This window comes from Helianthus annuus, chromosome 9 (assembly GCF_002127325.2).
Source record: "Helianthus annuus cultivar XRQ/B chromosome 9, HanXRQr2.0-SUNRISE, whole genome shotgun sequence".
Lineage (NCBI taxonomy): Eukaryota > Viridiplantae > Streptophyta > Magnoliopsida > Asterales > Asteraceae > Helianthus > Helianthus annuus.
In genome coordinates this window covers 65,089,695-65,111,305 of record NC_035441.2, presented here as the reverse complement: position 1 = coordinate 65,111,305, position 21,611 = coordinate 65,089,695, and the positions used below count along the sequence as shown (strand labels likewise).

Genomic DNA, 21,611 nt, shown 5'->3' with positions numbered 1-21,611 from the left:
ATACACAAATATTTTTTTATTATACAAACACATTTGAAAAAAAAAAACTTAAAAACTAGGTTAAACATGTGAACCTCAACTTGAGTATTCATCACGACTTGCCCTTTGTGAGTTTAGATTAACAGAGGGCTTTTGTTTATATTAACCAAACGAACATAAATATGTCTAAGTCATACCTAGTAAGCTCGGATTGGCGAAAATATGATGTTGGCCGGAGTAAAGAAATCCGACGAGTTGAGAGGCACAAAAAATCCGACGTGTTCGAAATTGTTCTGGTTGTATATAGTTGTGTTAATTATGGAGAGTATGTTTATCGCGAAAGAAACGGACCGAAAAAGCGTAGAAATGGGGTTCCGGAGTTGCCGGAATCCAGCGAATTACCGACCGGATAAACATAGAAGATGGCGGCTGATGCTTTTGTTTTGTTTTTGAATGTTTCACTTTTTACATAAAAGGTCCCTCATGTTTGAAGTTGAGAGAGACAAGGGGTTTTAACATTAAAAAATAACTGGGTTTATGAGAAAGGACACCGCCCGTTATAGGTTGCAAACATAAAGGACATAGAATGTAATTTTTAAACTTAAAGGACAGCGCCTACAGAAATCCTGAAACATAAAAGACGTAAAGTGCAATTTAGCCATAAATAAATAAATCATTTTTTTTGAAGGAGTAGATTAACCGGTTACCTTGGCCGCCTCTAGGTGTATCCGCTTAGGTTTGAATCCGCGGACTCATAATACGGTACCTCTCGATCAGTCTGGTCTAAACCCCGTACAAGAACCCCATTAGATCGAGATCGAACCCATAACCTGTGGGTAAACCTTCACACCCTCTTACAAGCTGGCAAAAAAAAATCATATGAAAGTTGCAAAACAACCAAAACCCAAAATTTCATATTCATCAGTCTCATCACCCACCAATAATCCCATGCCATGTCACATTTGCAACGTGTATATTACTTCCACATAAGCGTTTACCCTCCTAAGAAAAACTTTCGATCTTAATCCCCATCAAGAACCCTAGCCAGCTCCAAAATCAAATTCAAAGTTCCAATCTTTAATGGGTTTTCTTGGTGGGTTTCAAAGCTTGTGATTTCTTGATCAGATTAGCACAACATATTGGCATTGAGTGTAAAGATTCAAGCAATGGAGACCCGAGTCGGATCCGGGTTTCGGGTCATGATTTTGATTGTTGTTTGTGCAATGGTCTGTGGGTGTTTGGTTGATGCAGAGATTCAAAGACCCAAGAATGTGCAGGTTGCTCTGAGGGCTAAGTGGCCTGGTACATCAGTTCTTCTAGAAGCTGGGTATGTTGTTTGTTGTTATCTTCTTTTGAGAAAATTCATAGTTAGTAAGTTGTGTTTTTCATTTATTATGCTTTTCATTTGATGGGTCAGAATCTCCTGAATCGAATCCGTCGGAGGTAGAGTGTGTTTGGTTCGACTACTCTTAATGGATAGGTTTTAGAAACATGCTGACCGAATCGGTCCGGCCTCTTAACGAAGACTCAGCACAATGTTACCAAACAGTTCCTTAGTGGCTTAGATGTTGATCTGTTTGATGAATTTTAGTTGAACTTCCCACCTTAAGTTATTTTGATGCTGTCTGACTATATAGATATTGATTGGTATATGGTAATTTAAGAAAAATGGTTGCATTCTTGAACAAATCTGTTATGGCAATGCATATATTATTGGTTTTAAAAGGCGCACTCAGGAAAAGGTCTAGTTTGATAGGTAGAACAGATGAGTGAGAGTGTGAGAACCGAGACGTAGCTTCTGGTTGTAAAATGAAGCTTGTTTAGTTGTACACAGAGCAACGCCTTGCGTATGTGATGTGCTTGGCTTGCTTTATGGGACTAATGTATCATAAATTGTGTTTTATAGGGAGTTGCTCTCTAAAGAATGGAAGGACCATTTCTGGGAATTCGTCGAGGTGTGGCTTAATAACGAAAGCGGAAACACTGATCCCTACACCGCTAAAGATTGCTTACAGAAAATATATAATTACGGAAAAACGCTTGTGACTGGACAACTGACATCCGTCTTTGAACTATCTCTTACTCTACGTTCCGCATCACCAAGATTAGTGCTTTATCAACAATTAGCAGAAGAATCTCTTTCTTCGTTTCCGTTATCCGATGACATGCATACTAATTTTAATGACGGAGGTGTATCCGATGCAAATGAAGGCGAAGAAGCCAAAAAGGCTGATTCTTTGCTTGTAGGTGTTAATCCAAGAAGTCCAGGCGGGAAATGTTGCTGGGTGGATACCGGTGCCGCTTTGTTCTTTGATGTTTCGGAGCTTCAGTTGTGGCTTCGTAATCCTCATAAGTAAGTTCTTTTGACTGTAATTTATGTTGGAACTTGGAAGTTTAAGAAATTGTGTAAACGTTGTAAGCGACAAGTGACAACATTTCGGTACTTCTATCTAGAGGTGGCAATTTCAGTCCATGAAACTGGTACCGAAGGTACCGATCCCGAAAATCGCCAAAATTGGGTAGCGGTACAAGTACCGAAAATGCTCGGTATAGTACGGTACGGTATTTGATGGTAAAAAGCGGTAAAACATTGGTATCGTACCGAACCGAACCGAAAGTACCGATCCTGAAAACGCCAAAAAGTGGGTCCCGCATTGCTACCGAAATTTAACCAGTACGGTACCATTTGGTACCGGTACCGAAATGCTCATCCCTAATGAATAGGTTGATTTGGCTTGTGTTCCATATCAAACGATTAAAGAAAAATCTTTTATCGAAAACATGAACTCGGCTCAAACAGGTTTAAAGTTGGCCAAAGTCTCTTTTTAGTGCATACAACCTCCTAAACCTTTTATTCATATATTTAAATTGTTATTGTAAACATATTATTTTTGTAATCAAAATTATGGTATTAATTTTCTATAATAGTTAATTTAAAATGGATAAAAAAGTTTTTGCGGGTCAACCAAACCAGATCGTACTAAAAATGAGATTTTTTAACTGAACCCATTACCGAAACCATCTGCCTCGATCATCGTGCCATCTCTATTTATATCGTTTCAAGATGTTAATGGCATCTACTACTGCAGGGATGGAGATGTATTTCAGCAGCCTGAACTTTTCGAGTTTGATCATGTCTACTTTGACTCATCTCCCGGGAGTCCAATCGCTATTTTATATGGAGCTCTTGGGACGGAATGCTTTAAAGAATTTCATAGGACCTTGGTGGAAGCATCCAAAGAGGTCGAATCAAAACTAGCCTTTTCTTGATTAGTCTTTTTTATAATCGTTTATATGGCCTTTGACACCTTTGGTCCAACTAGTCTACATGATATATGCATAACATGCCCTCAGTATGAACTGTTCGGCTCGTTTAACTTATGAAAGCTCGAGCTCGGCTAGATTCGAGCTTTGTTTCTAAAGCTCGAGCTCGGCTCGTAGGTAGTTTTTCAAGCTCGAGCTCTGCTCGTTTATTATTTAGTACTTAAATTAAATTAATTATAATTCAATTTCATAAATTGATAAATAGTAATTATTATTTAAATAAAAATTTAATATATTAATTAAAAATTATAATAACAACGGGCTTGTTTAGGCTCGCGAGTCGGCTCGAGCTCAATAAGTGAAGCTTAGGCTCGGGCTCGTTTAAGCTCGGCTTTTTTCGAGCCAAGCTCGAGTAGCTCGGCTCGTTTGCACCCCTATGTGCAAGTTTTAGGCTTTCTAGTACGTGATTGTGACCCTTGAGGAGTTGATAGTAACTGAGTCAATGGGCCAGAACAGATTTGGATCCGATCGGTTAGTGATCTGTTCTGACCCAAGGCCCAACTAAGTAGATCATGATAGGAATTTCCCAGGATCTATGATTGTTTTAGCTTAAATATATTACAAGATGAAGTCATAGATGCATGTATTTGATAGATTACTTGCTAATAAAGTCAAATCAACTCACAGGGGAAAGTTAAGTATGTTGTAAGGCCCGTGTTGCCTTCAGGCTGTGAATCAAAAAGCGGTTATTGTGGAGCGGTAGGTACGAGAGACCCCGTGAATTTGGGTGGTTACGGTGTAGAACTTGCTTTAAAGAATATGGAATATAAGGCCATGGATGACAGCGAAATAAAGAAAGGTCAGTGTGAAGTTTATTCGTTTGCTTCTTTTTTTATTTAGAGTAAATTTAAAATTGGGACTTATGATCGTTCGATTTTGTTTTCATGGTGACAACACATGGACCCACGAGGATAATATTTAACATGGCGGGAATAGTGTAAAACTTAAGCATTATGACATACGTTATTTGTTTCAAAAACCGAAAAACCGAACCGAACCATTGCTAAAACCGAAACCGAAAAAACCGAAACCGAACGGTTTTCAAAAACCGAAAACCGAAATTTCGGTTACGGTTTTGGTGGTTTTGCCCAAAAACCGAACCGAACCGAACCGTGCACACCCCTACGTTATGTGGATGATCATTTGATTTATGAAATATGATTACCGAAAACAGCGATGTAGGTTGTTGTAACATTGGAATATGCTAGTGGTGACTTTCTAAACAATTTTGACCTATTTCTTTTTAGCCCCCCTTTTTACATATGTTTGACCCGTTAACAATGAAATGTAACCCAAATTGACATATTTAAAACTGAAATTGCAGGTGTCACTCTAGAAGATCCCCACACTGAAGATCTTAGTCAAGAAGTTAGAGGGTTCATCTTCTCGAAAATTTTGGTATTTGTTCTTATTTTTCCTTATGTTCCATGTTCTTTAATCCACGACTTTTCCCAAATGACCATTTTGTCTAAGTGTGTGTGTGTATGTATATATATAAGTCAAATCTTTCACAACCTAGAATACATGTAGATATTTGTTTCAGTTATTTTTATACATGCTCTTCAAAACTTGAACCACTTTAATTTTTTACTTTGTATATTAGTAGAGATGTCAGTCTCAACCTATTTACTTGTCAATGGCTCTATTTGGGTTGTGCTTTATATTAACGAGTAAATGAGTAAAAGGGAAAGGATAAAAGTCAAATGATTTAGACGAGTTAAACTAGTACAAACTTGAAAGTCCTCTAGAAGTTTATTTTTTTAATTGCATTTACCCTTTCTTAATCGTCAGTTAAAAAAATAATCATTGAAATAATGTAATATGTGTATTCATATTTGACATTAGTAGTTTTACAAAAAGTAAAACTGATGGTTTTGGTTACAAACAGTTTGGATTCTTCGTTATAGGGGAAGGTAGACAATTTTAAGTTATAAAAGGGGGACCCGCGTGATATATTATTATGAAAATTTGTAGCAAAACTTTTCTGACATATAATATTATTTTTAGAAAATAAAGAACATTAAGGTTGGGTTTTAGTTGCGGTTGGCCTTTTTATTTCGGTTACTTTACTTTTACACATATAACTATAACCGAACCACAAAACGTGGTTATTTAGAAGCATAACCTAATCATCGGTTTCTTGGTTATTTTGGCCCGTACAAAATTACCCTTGTTGCACGACCCACCCATTTATCACCTCCATTTCAAGAAAGAATTTTAAAGGGTCATTGAAGAGTCAACGTAATTTTATAAAAGTTGAGATAAAATTTCTCGTAATTGCATTTGGGAGCAGCTGATCAACATGTGTTTTATACTAATGCAGGAAAGGAAACCCGAACTGACCTCTGAAATAATGGCTTTCAGGGATTCTCTCTTGTCGTCAACCGTATCTGACACACTTAACGTGTGGGAATTGAAAGGTAGCTATACCAATTTCTGTATAGAATTAGAATTATTTTTGCATGTGTTTCGGTCTAGTTTCTAATGTAGCCTTCATCATTATCTTTATCTTTACGTTCTTAACAACAGATCTAGGACATCAAACCGTACAAAAGATTGTTCACGCATCGGACCCTCTTCACTCAATGCAAGAAATTAATCAAAATTTCCCTAGTGTTGTCTCTTACTTATCGCGTATGAAGGTAAGTTTTCGTTTTCCATTTGTGTTTACTATATTACTTCTTTTGCAAAGTAAATTACTCTTGTTTGATAATTCACGCAGCTTGATGACTCAATCAAAGATGAAATACTTGCAAATCAGCGAATGATCCCACCTGGCAAGTCCTTAATGGCTCTGAATGGTGCTTTAATTGATATCGAAGATATCGACCTTTTTCTGTAATGCTTCTTTCCATTCCATCGTTAATTCTAAGTAGAGGTGGCAACTTTAGTTCATCTGCTTATAAATGGGTCGATTCGGGTTATACGGGTCAAACATGTAAAATAGTAAAAAATAGCTTAAAAGGAAACAAGTCAAATGGTTTGAATGGGTCGAAAGTTGCCCAAAGTGTATTTAAGAGGATAAATAAATCATTAATACAAAAAAGTTGATTATTATTATTATTAAAATAATCATTTTCTCATGTTATAATTGAGTGTTTTTCTTCCAAAGGTTGATCGACATGGTCCATCAAGAATTATCGTTAGCTGATCAATATGCAAAACTAAAGGTTACAATTCTTCATTCTTTCTTAGCAGTTGATAAAAATGGTTAATCGTTTTTTTTGATATAATTGTATTTTATGCCCAACTTTACATCTACTTGATAACCATATTTACTTGATGTTACATATTCAAGGTTCCTTCAAGCACGATTCGGAAGCTTTTGTCAACTCTACCTCCTCCCGAATCCAATTCATTTCGTGTTGACTTCCGTTCCGACCATGTTCAGTATATCAATAACTTAGAGGTGGATGCCAGGTACAAGCAATGGCGGAGTAACCTAAATGAGGTATACTTTATGTTTATTTGAAAAATTCTATATACTAATTCTCAAACGAGTTCAATAAGGGCATACACACACACACATATATATAATACTAGAATGAAAACCCACTTGTGCTGGAGAAACTTTGAAAACTCTGACTAACCCTTGTGTTACACTATCTAAAACAACATATTTTTTTTTTTATAAAAAAAAATAGGGCATGTAATATACATGTTTTTGAGCGTTTTGAGAAAAAAAGCGCCTAATGGATATTAAAAAAAGGTTTCGTATGTTACATATGGAACAAATTGCTGTCGTTTATAAAGATGATGCTATATACATGTTACGTAGGAATTTCATTTATTTAAAAAAAATAATTTCTTTGGCGCTTTTTTGATTTTTTTTTGGCACGAAAAACGCTTGGAAATATGTATAATAATACATTCCATAAAATTTTCATAAAACAATACGCTATTTTAGATAATGTAACACAAGGTTTTCACGGTTTTCTCACCTAAAATGGGTTTTCATTCTAATCCTTCCCTAGTGTATTTGTGAACTGAGTGAATGAATCCTGGCCATTGATTTACACTTGTGTATTGATAATCAAGGGCTATGATTAGTTCACTAGTGTTCACTATCAAGGGGGTTGTTCACAAATGAGCCTAACCCTATATATATATATATATTCTATTCTTCTGGGGTAACATTTTTGGGTTTATTGCTATAGCTTCTAATGCCCGTGTTCCCCGGACAATTACGCTACATTCGTAAGAACCTGTTTCACGCCGTCTATGTGTTGGATCCTGCCACTATTTGTGGACTTGAGGTAATGTTCTTTATATCTAGTGGTGGCAATTTCGACTCATACACTTATATACATGTCGATTTGTTTCCGACATGTCAAATGGGATATAAAACAGTTAACAAAGAAACGGGTTATATGGGTTGAACAAGTCAAAAGTCACCCTATGTGTATATTTTAATACATACAACCTACTGAATTGTTTTTTTCAAAAAAATAAAATATTACTCTAATAATATGTTTTCTTATATATCTTTTTATAAGAAAAGTTGGATAAAAGTGTGTCGGGTCAACTCGTTGCTAAAAATTTCTCGTTTTGACCTGTTACTCAACCTGCCCGTCCTGCCCATTTTGCCACCGTCTATTTTGAGTTTGCTGGACGAGTCAGAAATCTTAATTATGCTGTGTTTTGCAGACTGTTGACAATATTGTAACTTTGTTTGAGAATAGCCTCCCAATAAGGTTTGGAGTGATATTGTATTCTACAAAAATGATCGAGACACTTCAGGCAAATGGTGGCGAATTCCCACATCTTGAAAGCGAAATTAACGAAGATCTCTCAAGCTTGGTGACAACTTATTTTCATTCTTTTTTAATATATTGATTCTTTTTCTTTGTGCTTTGTGATTCTGTTATGTAGCATTTCGTTCACTAATCAATACTGTTTACTCTAATGAAATGCAGACTATTCGCCTTTTCTTTCATATCAAAGAAAGTCATGGGATGCTGAAAGCTTTTGAATTTCTCAGCAATGTACGCGTTTGTTAGTAAATACACACATCATTATTTGTTAGTAAATACACACATGCGTTTTGATAGCTTGATTACACCTTATATAGGTGAACAAACTACGGATGGATTCAGGGGAAGAAGATGCACCAGCGCTGCACCATGTGGAGGGAGCATTTGTAGAAACACTATTGTAAGTTGTGAAGGTTATCTTTGGAGAATAAATGCATATTTTTTTTATTATCATTATTTCTTGTACAAAGCAAGTGGATGCGTATTTTTATATGGGTTTGACATGCATATGTTATTTTGTTATTATAATATTATTAAAGAACAAGTTGTGGTTACTGCAGCGTCCGTCACATCAGCGCTGCAGTAACTTTTTTTTGTCTTTTTTTAACTTTAGCCCCTTGACTTTCAGTTTCTACACTTATACCCCTTTACCTTTCTAAAAAAATAATGAAATGTCATTATGACCCCCCTCAAGTTGTAAGTGTTTTTTTTGTATACATGTATGTGTCAGGTTAAATACAATACGTTTTCGTGCATTTTTTCTATGTACGTTTTCAGTTGGTCTACGTTATGATGTAATTGTTCTTCGGAAATGAGTGGAATCAAATACAATACGTTTTCATTAGACGGTATAAATTCGAGTTACTTTACGTTTCAACGCTGCCGCAATGCGGTACCATCCTTTAACTTAAAAAACCAATATTTTCTTACGTTTCGAAGTAATTTTTCTAAGGAAATAAGTCGGGTCAAATATAAAACGTGTTCGTGCTTTTCTTTTATGTACGTTTTCACTTGGTTTACGTTCTGACGTAAATTTTGTTAGAAACATGTCGGGTCAAATAAAATACGTTTGCATTAGATGCTATAAATTCGCATTACTTTACGTTTCGACGCCACCGCAAGGCGTGGGGGAAATTTTACGTTTAATGCGTATCTGTTTTGCAGGCAAAAGGCAAAAACTCCACCTCAAGATACATTACTAAAGCTTGAAAAGGATCAATCTTTCCGTGAATCATCTCAAGCGAGTTCCTTGTTTGTTTTCAAGCTTGGATTGGCAAAACTGGAATGCTCCCTCTTGATGAACGGTCTTGTTCACAATTACGACGAGGTTATCTGTTTACCATTAAATGCTCTTTTTATATTAATTTTGTAATATACATCCAGTAGTGAGTAGTTAATTATATTTATATTTTAAAATTGACTTTGTTAACAAATAACGGTGTGGCTCGCATGCGGCCACTTGCCATTTTATTGTCGGTTGAAGTTTGATCCATTTACTTTTGAATAAGTCAATTTAGGTTATAGTTTATCTCAAACAAGTCAAATGAAGATAAATTAACTAAAGGGATACATGTCAAATGGATCAAACACTTCAATCGTTTTTTTTTTTCGAATTTATAGATTATTAATGTGGTAATATACAGTGAAAGTTTTAAATACAAAAGGGTCTTAACGTGTGACGGTACACGAGTAAAAAATAACGTGCGTAATTATGCAAATAACATGCGTAATTAGGGTTAACCCACCCATGCGTAAGTAAGTATGCGACTAACGTGCGTAACTAGGATTTAACCTACCCCATGCGTAATTATGCAAATAATGTGCGTAACCAGGGTTTAACCCACTCCATGCGTGGTTATGCAAATAACGTGTGTAATTATGTATTATAACGTGCATATTTTGAAAATGAACATGTGTGATTCACTCACGCACCGTCGCACGTTGAGGGGCTATTGTACGTTAACCTTCCTCTCTCTCTATACACAGACACACATGTATGTGTATATATATAGGGTGGGGTTCGGCTACAAAGTCCAAATTTCCTAAAACGTGTAAAAAGTCATAAAACACTATAATTTCAGCCATAAAACACACTTAAAACCCCCAAATAACAGAGTGAAGATTACTAAAACACCATATTCAAACCCTAATAGTCTATAAAAAACTTCAAACACACCATCGTAGAACTGTGAATATAAAACACAATATGCTAATTAACATAAAACACACTAATGTTTGTCATTCTATAATCAGAGTCTTATCATACGAAACACAACACAAAACCCACATATATGATGTTTTAGTAATCCTCATTATGTTATTTGTTGGTTTTTGGTGTTTTCATGGTTGACATTATGGTTTTGGACTTTGTAGCCAACTCCTAGCCTATATATATAATAAATATTTGACAAGAAATTTATGTCGTTTTGTTACTTCAGGAGGCTCTAATGAATGCAATGAATGATGAGCTGCCAAGAATCCAGGAACACGTTTACTACGGACAGATAAATTCTCGCACCGATGTCCTCGACAAATTTTTATCTGAAAGCGGTATTCAGCGTTATAACCCACAGGTTCATGTTTCAGAACTACAATTGAATCTTTTCAATCACATCTTTCGGTTAAGTTAATTTGTTTAAATCCATATCATATTTACTATACAGATTGTTGGAGATAAGGCGAAGTCTAAATTTGTTTCTTTGACCGCATCAATCGTTGGAGATGAATCACTGCTAAATAACGTTGAATATTTTCACTCTACCGGAAGTAAGATTTCAGCCGGATCTTACATTTGATAATTTTTATAAACCGTTGAATTTTTGTTTTCTCATTTATCTTATGTGTCCCAGCTATTGATGACTTGAAGCCGGTGACTCATCTTCTTGCTGTTGATGTCACATCAAGAAAAGGAGTTAAGTTACTCCACGAGGGAATACGTTATCTGGTAAACTTTCATGACTATTTTTATATGCCATTCATTTCATATTGGTTCTTATAAATATCAGCCTTTGATGCGCGTACTGTCTTTTTTTGGTTCTCTGCGTGATGTTGTTTCTAAACCGACCAGTTGTTTTAAACATTTTTTTTTTAAATTTGTTCGTTTTTTTGAACCGCCCGGCACTCGTCTCTAAATACACCATTGTGACATGTTTTGTTGTGAATTTTCGTACCGCTGTTTTAAACTGACTGGTTGTTTTAAACATCTTTTTAAACGGTTCGGTTTTTTAAACCGCTTGGCACTCATTTCTAGATAAACCATTGTGGCTTGTTTTTTACTACGTTTAAACCGACTTGCTGTAATGCACGGGCGTCGTGTTAATCTTTATATACGCTTTGGTGTAAATTTTGTTCGAATAACTTGGCTTTCGTACATATGACGTAACTTTTCCATGACTTTCGTAATTTTGTTTTTTATCGCTACATTCCCGATGCTTATTTTTATCTATGTTTCGAACCCGTTGCGGAGTGCGGATGGTAAACCACTAGATATCTATTATATGCCTGTCAAAGACACTAACGATTCTTCACAGATGGTAGGTTCCGCAAATGCTCGAGTGGGTCTTTTATTCAACTCGGATTTCGATGCTGATTCATATAGTTTCATCTTTATGAAAGCTTTTGAAATCGCAGCCTCCTCATATAGGTATAAATTTTGTTTTAGTTAAATATCTGCAGAATCTTGTTAATATCATCAGTTTCTCACACTTGTAATTGAAGTTATCTGATTATTGATATGTATATATATATATATATATATATATATATATATATATATATCTATATTTTTATCTTCCAGTCATAAGAAACAAGTATTAAACTTTCTGGACCAACTATGCACATTTTACGGGAATGAGTACATACTCGAGTCTTCTCAAAATAGTCAAGCTCTTCTGGATAAGATTTCTCAACTTGCTGATGCAAATGGAATACAATCCAAAGGATTTATGTCCGCTCTTTCGGAATTTTCTGTTGCCAAATTTACATCTCATATGAAGAAGGTACACGAAAATATATAATTCGGGTCCTAAAAATTATTGAACTTTATAATTTCTTGTACGCGGTTTAAAACTTAAAAAAATGCCTAACATTTTAAGTTGCCTTGGTGAAAGGCATTTTGTAAAGGAAATTGATTTTGATACATATTTTTAGCGCAATTTTGTATTATGATAATGACGAAATGAACATTAAACGAAAAAGAAAAAGGGAAAATGAAAAGAGAGATTTTTTAACATAACAAAACTGAGTAGTGCTGTAAACGAACCGAACGTTTAGCGAACAGTTGGTGAACCGTGTGGCAGGAAGTTCGTTTACGTTCGTACGTTTAATAAATGAACGAACACGAACAAGAATTTTGTTCGATTAGTTAAATGAACGAACATGAACAAAGGTCTTGTTCGTTCAATTATGTTTGCGAACGTTCGGTAATGTGTTCATGAACGTTCTTTCATTTACTTTCTTCTTGATTTGCTATTAACACCTATCTGTATAACGTGCAGGTGGGTCAGTTTTTATATGGACAAGTGGGGATTGAAAAAGGCACTAATGCAGTCGTTACCAATGGACGGGTGTGTTCCTTTCCTACAATACTTGTTTTTTATTAGTAAATGCGGGTTCGACTAAGTATAATTTACTTTATTGCCCTTGAAATTTGGATAGGTGGTTCCAGTCCCTGATTCTGTAACATTTTTAAGCCAAGATTTGCATCTTCTTGAATCTGTGGAATTTAAGCAACGAATAAAGCATGTTGCTGACATTATCGAAGAGGTGACGTGGGAGAATGTGGACCCCGACACACTTATGAGGTTCTTTGCTTACACACACTTTCCGTTTCTATATACATATATACATTAGAAGTGGCAAACCGGGCGGGTCGGGTGGTTTGGGTCATAGTCACATGGTTCACGGTACGCTCCGGTACGGGAACGTTGAACGGGATCGTGATTCGATAGGTCCCTAAAATTCGGTAGGGGGGGGGGGGGCTCATTTCGGATTGTTTCGGTACGATGTACCTTATAATATTTAAAAATCCTATACGTACAACAACGTGGATGCATAAAATAAAATATATATATAGGCAGGTAATTAATAGAAATAGAGTAACAAATTACATAATAAATAAATTTAATACTAATAATGAATAGAAGATAAGAAAAATAGATAAAAAGCATATAAAAAGTTAATTTAATAAAACAAATAGATTAAGGAGGTTTAAGGATTAAACTTTTAACCCATATGACCTATTTCTCTTCTTTTTGACCCATTTGACTAGTTAGAGATAAACCATAACACAAGTCAACCCAACGTAACTAAATGGGTCAAGATTATCATTGCTATTATATATAACATAAAAACATAGTAACTTACCTCAATTTACTACATGTTCTTTCTATATATATATTTTTATATTCATGTAGTTATATTTTGATACGCATGTAAAGTTGAGTTTTTGTTTTCTCTTGAAATTCCTGCAGCAAATTCATGAGTGATATACTAATGTCTGTCACATCTTCACTTTCTACACGAGACCGAAGTTCTGAAAGTGCTCGTTTTGAGATGTTGAGCGCAGAACACAGTGCTGTTGTTCTCGGTAGTGAAAATTCCACAATTCATATAGATGCTGTTCTTGATCCTTTGAGCTCTTCTGGTCAAAAATTATCTTCACTTCTTCGGATACTGTCGAAATGCAGCCAGCCAAGCATGCGGCTCGTGTTTAACCCGATGGTTAGTTTCTTATCCAACTTAGAAATCATATAGACGGTTTTCGATGCACATTTTAAAGTGATAATTAGTTGTTGACTAATCAGATAATCATCTGTTTGAACTTCTAATGTTCAGATAATCTTTCGTTTTAGTGTTCCTACAACACTGCGTTTAGGGGTGTTCAAAAAGCTCGTGGCTCGAGGCTCGCTCGAAACGTGCTCGAAGCTCGATTTGTTTTGAGCTGAGCCGAGCTCGAGCCAGGGGTGCTCGACTCGTGTCTCGGCTTGATGGCTCGACTCGGGGCTCGACTCGTGAGTCGTCGCTCAACTCGTGGCTCGACTTGATGGCTCGTCTGTATGTGTGTGTATATATATATTTTTAGAAATGTGTGTTAATATTTTCTATCTTTAGTATATGTAATCAATATCTGTAAAAAAGTTTAATAAAAAATTAAAAAAATCTAACGAGCCGGTTCGGTTGGGCTCGAGCTGGCTTGAAGTTTTAAAGAGTGGAGCTCGAGCTCGGCTTTTCAGCTCGAAAAAAATAAACGAGCTGAGCTGGCTCATTTAAGTTCGAGCTTGAGCCCAACTCGGCTCGATTACAGCCCTAGCTGCGTTGACTTTGCAAATAACTCTAAAGAGTTTGATGAGACTGTTTGTGAAATGTCTAAAATACCCTTTAATAATCTAAACGTGTTCAATGTCTTGACAGAGTTCCCTTGTTGATCTCCCGCTGAAGAATTACTACCGATTTGTAACTCCAACAATGGTAAAGTCCACCAATATATCTTTTACATAGGACCGTTATTTTTCATCTATACAAGATTAATTTTATTTATGTTTGTATATTTCAGGATGATTTCAGTAACACTGATTTAACCGTACATGGCCCTAAAGCATTTTTCGCAAATATGCCACTATCAAAAACGCTAACCATGAATCTTGATGTTCCTGAATCTTGGCTTGTTGAACCTGTCATTGCAGTGTAAGTTTCCAGTGTTCTTTACGATCTTGTGGTTTCACACCCTATGATTTTTTTTTATACTTGTTAACGGCTTTTCATTTTTTTGGTATTTCAGTCATGATCTTGACAATATATTACTTGAGAACCTTGGTGACACAAGGACACTACAGGCAGTTTTTGAACTTGAAGCTCTCATTCTTACTGGTAAACCTTAATTTTTTTATCAACCATTTATTTATATATTGTTGTCGGCCCGAAAAAATCTCTATTTATGTTCATAAGTTTTTAAATAATAAATGTTTCAAAACATGATTAAATAAAGCTTATACTATTACAATGGTAGTATGATTTTCTTTAGTAAAGTGATGTTGGAGGCTTTATTTTACACACGTTTCAAATAACTATTGACCTGTTTGACTTGTTTCCTTTGCTTTTTAATCTTTTAGCTTAATCTTTAGATCTAAATGGGCTAAATGAAAGTCGTCAAATTGTTTTTGTGATGCATACATCTAAAATCACTTGATTGTCTATAATGTAGGTTACTAATCGTATTTGATGCATTAATTGTTTATAAAATAAATATAAAGATGGACAAAATTTTAATCGTTGATCAACTCGACCTTATGTGTTTTGAACCAGGCCATTGCTCAGAGAAGGATCACGAACCCCCGCGAGGCCTTCAAATGATACTCGGAACCAAACGGAACCCCCATTTGGTCGACACACTCGTGATGGCCAATTTGGGTTATTGGCAAATGAAGGTGTCACCCGGTGTTTGGTACCTACAACTTGCACCGGGTCGAAGTTCCGATCTCTACGTTTTGCAAGACGGGCCCGAAAAACACTCAATGAAGCGCATCACCATAGACTACTTGCGTGGAAAACCAGTTCATCTTGGAGTTGCCAAGAAAAAGGGAAAAGAACATGAAAAACTTTTGATTCCTTCCGATGACGACGATTCTTCTAGGAAACAAGTCGGGTTTCGTTTATTTGTTTCGTAAAGAAAATCCTTTTCATGATTTAAATCAACGTGGTTTTAAAGCCCGTCTTTTTGTGATTTTTGCAGGGTGATAAGGAGGGTTGGAATTCTAATATTTTGAAGTGGGCGTCTTCTCTTATTGGCGGTAATGGGCACACGAAGAACAGTGGAAGCACCAAATTGGTAAGTATTTTGTAATTTTTTTTAGAGTAAAGTACACAGATGGTCCTTATGGTTGTCCAAAATTTTGGATCTGGTCCCTAGCTTTCTAAAAGTATATGGATGGTCCCTGTGGCTTGCACTTTGTAACGCATTTAGTCTTCAACTTTTTCCAAAAATACATGGATGGTCCCTGTGGTTTGCACTTTGTAACGCATTTAATCCCTAACTCGGACCTGTTGAAACCTTTGTATGTGTTTGCTGGGGACTTAATGCGTTACAAAAATCAAACCACAAGGACCATCCGTGTACTTTTGAAAAGCTAGGAAACAAATCCAACATTTTGGTTAACCATAGGGACCATTCATGTACTTTTATCTTTTGTTTATAACATAAACAGAAACCTCTAAATCTTACCTTTTTATAAACATATTAATATATTTTGTGCAGGATAATGTAAGCAATGGGCGAAAGGGTAAAACGATAAATATATTCTCTATTGCTTCTGGACATTTGTAAGTGATTCTTTCCCCAAATCTTCTCTTGTGAATTTTGACAATTCGTTGTTTTCAATTTTAGGAAAAATTACAAGTTTTGTCCTTTATCTTTATACCACTTTTCAGGCGGTGTCCTTTTTAACGAATGTTGACAGGCGGTGTCCTTTACTAGGTATTTTGTTGCAAGTTTAGTCCTTTACACCCAACCCAGTTAAAAAACCCTGTTAATTGTTGGGTGTAAAGGACTAAACTTGCAACAAAATACCTAGGTAAAGGACTAAACTTGCAACAAAATACCTAGTAAAGGACACTGCCTGTCAACAATTAACAGGGTTTTTTAACTGGGTTGGGTGTAAAGGACTAAACTTGCAACAAAATACCTAGTAAAGGACACCACCTGTCAACATTCGTTAGAAAGGACACCGCCTGAAAAGTGGTATAAAGATAAAGGACAAAACTTGTAATTTTTCCTTAATTTTAACTAGAGGTCAGGTGTGTAAGTCGGCCTGTTCGGGTAAAACAACCGTCGAAACGGGTCGTTCTTGACCCAAAAGATGTTTTGTCCAAAAATTATTAATGATAAGTGTTAATGTTAATTATGATGACAAAAACTATATTATTATTTATTACAACGTTAATATAATCTTTTTGTTGTGTGCTTTATGCAGGTATGAACGGTTTCTGAAAATCATGATTTTAAGTGTTCTGAAAAACACACAACGTCCAGTGAAGTTCTGGTTTATAAAGAACTACCTTTCACCGCAATTTAAGGTCCGCTTCATCAAAATCTCGTCTCTCGCTTTCTTAAACTTTTTATGAAACTTAAATCTTGTTGTCACATTCACGCAGGATGTGATTCCACATATGGCGCAAGAATACGGTTTCGAGTATGAATTGGTTACATATAAATGGCCTAGTTGGTTGCATAAACAGAAAGAAAAACAACGAATTATCTGGGCTTATAAAATTCTATTTCTTGATGTCATTTTCCCTCTTTCTCTTGAGAAGGTATATAGCTGAAAATCATATTATTTTTTTTATTTTTTAGAAAATGTAATACATGCGTGTATATGCTAAAAATGTGTATGTATATGTGTTTATAGGTTATATTTGTCGACGCGGATCAGATTGTTAGGGCTGACATGGGAGAACTCTATGACATGAATTTGAAAGGAAGACCTCTTGCTTATACCCCTTTTTGTGATAACAATCGGGATATGGACGGTTTTCGGTTTTGGAAACAAGTAAGTTTTCTTGTGTATCCCGAGATTATGTTTATGGGCAAGTTTTGGAGTCAATATGTGTTCACAAACTGTTCAAGAACACTTACCGAACGAGATTTTTTGTTCGTGTTTGTTCGTTAGGGAATGGACGTGTTCGTGTTCATTTGTTAATTTTAGGTAACAAACATTCATGAACACAAACGAACACAAACTAATGTTCATGAACACAAACAAACGTTCATGAACCGAATTTATAATACAATGATACTTATTTACTAAATATTTTATTTGTCTGAAATTTTAAGTATTTAAATAAAATATAAAAACTGAAACACTAATGAGCTATCGAACATAAATTAACACGCTACCGAACGTTCACGAACATAAATGAACGAACCACATCTGTTCATGTTCGTTCATTTAACTAAACGAACGAAATTTCTTGTTCGTGTTCATTCATTTATTAAACGAATGAACACAAACGAACTTCCCGCCGAACGGTTCACAAACTGTTCGCTGAACGTTCAGTTCGTTTGCAGCCCTAGTTAGGATGCCCTAAACTCTAAAGAGTCAATGTTGTAGCATTGTTTAAACAACATCAACATTTTTTGATTTCATTTTAGGGTTTTTGGAAGGAACATTTACGAGGACGACCTTATCATATTAGGTACGGTCATCATTTGTACTTTATAATTGATGCTATTGTGCTTATAACTTAAGTTTTACGAAAGTCTTGAATGTGTTGATTAATGTATCTTTCGATCGGCAGTGCATTGTACGTTGTTGATTTGATCAAGTTTCGGGAAACTGCGGCTGGAGACAATTTGAGGGTGTTTTATGAAACACTTAGCAAAGATCCAAATAGTCTTTCTAACCTCGACCAGGCAAGTGCAAGTTCAGCCCATAGTGGCTGATTCAGTTTATGTTTTTTATCTCTAACGGGTGGTAAAATAAGAACAATTATCAAACAAGGAAATGGGGCGAATCCCAAAAGTGCATATATAATATTCAAAGATTGAGCATGGCTCATTTATTATATCTTAATTTTTATTTATTGTATATATATGTATATATTTATAATCAAAACTTTTATATATAACATTACATTTGTTGTTTAGTTATTTTTATTTATATTAAATAAAAATTATTATATTATTTTGGCTCGCGAGTCTAGTTGCGCTTGGTATATGAAGCATGGACTTGGGCCTGTTTATTAAACGAGCTTATTTATATGTTGGGATCAAGCACGTTTATGCTTGGCTTGATTTGAGCTTTGTGCGAGTTGGTCTCGAGTGGCTCACAAGGCCCTATTTGTATGTCTGATTTCATTAGTTATGCTATTTTATTGAATCCCCATCAATGTTTCAGGATCTGCCGAACTACGCCCAGCACACAGTACCCATCTTTTCACTACCACAAGAATGGCTATGGTGCGAATCTTGGTGTGGCAACTCTACAAAAGCCCGAGCTAAAACCATCGATCTTTGCAACAATCCAATGACTAAAGAGCCCAAACTTCAGGTCAGTCATACTTTCCGTATTTGTGTACGTATTGGTATTTCCAAGCTGATTATCATGAATAAATGTATGGACAAAATGTTATATTTTCGCTTAGGGAAAATGTCACAAAATAGTAACCAAGTTTTAAATGTGTTCTAAAAAATGGAGCCATGTCATTTTTTCCATGTGTCATTTTTTCCATGTGTCAGCTTAAATAACCGAAAAAATGGAAAAGGTCACTCGTACCGTTTTTGTCTCAATTAAATAACCGAAAATTCAAATCGAGCCATGTCATTTTTTCCATGTGTCAAGAAAAAAATGGAGCATAAGATGCTGGGATCGGATTATTTTAATATATGAAATTATATTTATAAAAAATAAAAACACTTTAATTACATTAAAAATAAAAAAAAAAGTTAAAATCCACGTCATCACTCGACGTTAGCATCAAATAAAAGGGAAAAAAATAAACAAAAATCCACGGCTACCTATGAAATGGATGAAAAACCCTTTAATTTTAATGAAAAATGAATGTTCAGTGACCTGATTGGAACACTTTTGAAACTTGAGTGACCTAATCGGAACACTTTTAAAACTTGGTTACTATTCTACAAAGTTACCCCGCTTACATCATTTTTGGTTATTTTATCTATTCATTTTTAAAGAATCTGAATTTGTCACAATTAAAAAACCTGGTTATATGATCTTATGAATTTACATAATATTATATAATCACTTTCAAAACACCATCAATCCTCATATGGGGTTGTACTACAAGCTGTACCCTGATGTCTAACCATCTTTATCGGAACACAGGGTGCCCGAAGGATTGTAGCAGAGTGGCCAGATCTTGACCAGGAAGCAAGACATTTCACCTCAAAGATATTAGGTGAAGATGCGAGCCCAGTAGAAAAGGTGGTTAGCCCTCCGGTTCAACCGCAAGTAGTCGAAGAAGACCTAGAAACAAAAGACGAGTTGTGAAGAATCATTTGTCAACAAGGGCCGCATTGTGGATTATAAAAACTTTAGTGGTCTGCGCGTTCTATATCCCGGCATTAAGATTAGAATGTTGTTCCTAAAATTAGGAAGATGATATCACACAAAGATTCAAACTTTAAACTAACTAAATTTTGAACAGTTTTGGTGACATATTTGGCATTGGAGTAAATTCACACATGTAGAATTGAATATGTGTCATGGTTTATTATAGAAGAAGACAGTTTTAATATGGTTGTAGTGTTTGTTGTACATTGCTCTGTTATGCTACAAACACTTCTATTCTTGTGTACTTGCTCCTTATGTTAGTTAAGTTATTTATTATTTACCATTGGGGTTGGTAGTCTAGTAGAGCAGTTAATGAAGAGGTCATAGGTTGGAGATGAATCACTGATATAAATAAATAACAACATGATGAATACTTTGCCACTTGTAAAATAAAACAATAAATAAACAGAACCAAAAACACTCGACTTAAAACACTAGTTAATATGTTATAATATATATAGGGTGCCTTCGGCTACAAAGTCTAAATCTCCTAAAAAGTGTACAAAGTCATATAGTACATTAAATTCAGCCCTAAAAACACCCGACACCCACAAATAACATAGTGAAGATTACCAAAACATTATATTCAAACCCTACCAGTCCATAATAACTCCGAACACACTATCGTAGAACTATGAATATAAAACACAACATGATAATCAACATAAAACACATAATGTTAGTCATTGGATAATCAGAGCATTATCATCCAAAACACAAACAAAACACACATATATGGTGTTTTCGTAATCTTTATTATGATATTTAAGGTTTTGGGTGTGTGTTTTTACGGTTGATATTATGGTGTTTTATGACTTTTTACATTTTTTAGAAATTTTGGACTTTGTAGCCAACTTTTAGTCTACACACACACATACAAAGTCCCTTTTTCCTATAAAGTTTAGGACGTGTTCTTGTGGTGACATGTGGCATCTAGTGAATTTTAACAATAGAGCATAAAGATAATTCAATAATTAAGTTATTTCTAGAAGATATTTTTTCTAAAACAATAGAAGAGATTTTAAGAAAACCCTTATCTTTTAACAATTCAAAAGTATCAGTTACATAGTTACGAATCACGCAATCTTCGATCATCATTCTTCATGATTTTTTTATTTGTTTCAATTGAATACTATGAATGCCAATGTCTAATTCTTCACGAATTCGTGATACTGTATTTTACCCATTACAGGTTGATTCACAATGTGTTATAGCTTTCACTTTTGCATGTAAACAAATCCTGCATGTACAATTTCTTGGCGATTTGTTTTATCAGTTACAATCCTTCATGAACAATATGTGACGGTGTATTTTATCAGTTACAAGCTCATTCATAATGTGTTATAGTAGTTTATGTTTTAAGGCGATATGTTTGTGTAATTATTGACGTTGTGTTTTATCAGGTACTGGTTTCATCATGATGTGTTATACTAGTTATGATTCACGAATGACATGTGCTTGTATTTTTTTTGATGTTCTGTTTAATAAT

At 35.1% G+C, this 21,611-nt stretch overlaps 1 protein-coding gene across 2 annotated transcripts; it reads left to right on the top strand.

Moving 5' to 3' along the window:
• The first annotated feature begins 932 nt into the window (after window positions 1-932).
• LOC110877869 (UDP-glucose:glycoprotein glucosyltransferase) lies at window positions 933-20,312 on the top strand. Of its 2 annotated transcripts, none has more exons than XM_022126092.2 (36): window positions 933-1,306; window positions 1,886-2,332; window positions 3,069-3,222; window positions 3,931-4,102; window positions 4,628-4,701; window positions 5,627-5,723; window positions 5,833-5,945; window positions 6,026-6,141; window positions 6,416-6,473; window positions 6,602-6,754; window positions 7,461-7,559; window positions 7,951-8,103; window positions 8,220-8,288; window positions 8,375-8,457; window positions 9,222-9,384; window positions 10,496-10,630; window positions 10,721-10,823; window positions 10,907-11,001; window positions 11,588-11,700; window positions 11,854-12,055; window positions 12,554-12,622; window positions 12,714-12,859; window positions 13,529-13,778; window positions 14,469-14,525; window positions 14,611-14,741; window positions 14,836-14,924; window positions 15,360-15,694; window positions 15,787-15,882; window positions 16,309-16,373; window positions 17,024-17,126; window positions 17,205-17,363; window positions 17,459-17,599; window positions 18,202-18,245; window positions 18,348-18,462; window positions 18,947-19,099; window positions 19,895-20,312. In XM_022126092.2, exons 1-36 carry the CDS (start codon window positions 1,146-1,148, stop codon window positions 20,057-20,059), a joined length of 4,878 nt encoding a protein of 1,625 aa, XP_021981784.1. In that variant the 5' UTR covers window positions 933-1,145; the 3' UTR covers window positions 20,060-20,312. The 2 variants fall into 2 exon arrangements, with proteins under 2 accessions (XP_021981784.1, XP_021981783.1); XM_022126091.2 differs by having other exon boundaries at window positions 16,306-16,373.
• Window positions 20,313-21,611: the final 1,299 nt, after the last annotated feature.

Coding starts and splice junctions, on each gene's coding strand:
- LOC110877869 (XM_022126091.2), top strand. CDS start 1,146: ATGGAGACCCGAGTCGGATCCGGGTTTCGGGTCATGATTTTGATTGTT. Junction 4,103..4,627: donor TGACAGCGAAATAAAGAAAG/GTCAGTGTGAAG, acceptor CTGAAATTGCAG/GTGTCACTCTAGAAGATCCC. Junction 12,056..12,553: donor TTACATCTCATATGAAGAAG/GTACACGAAAAT, acceptor TATAACGTGCAG/GTGGGTCAGTTTTTATATGG.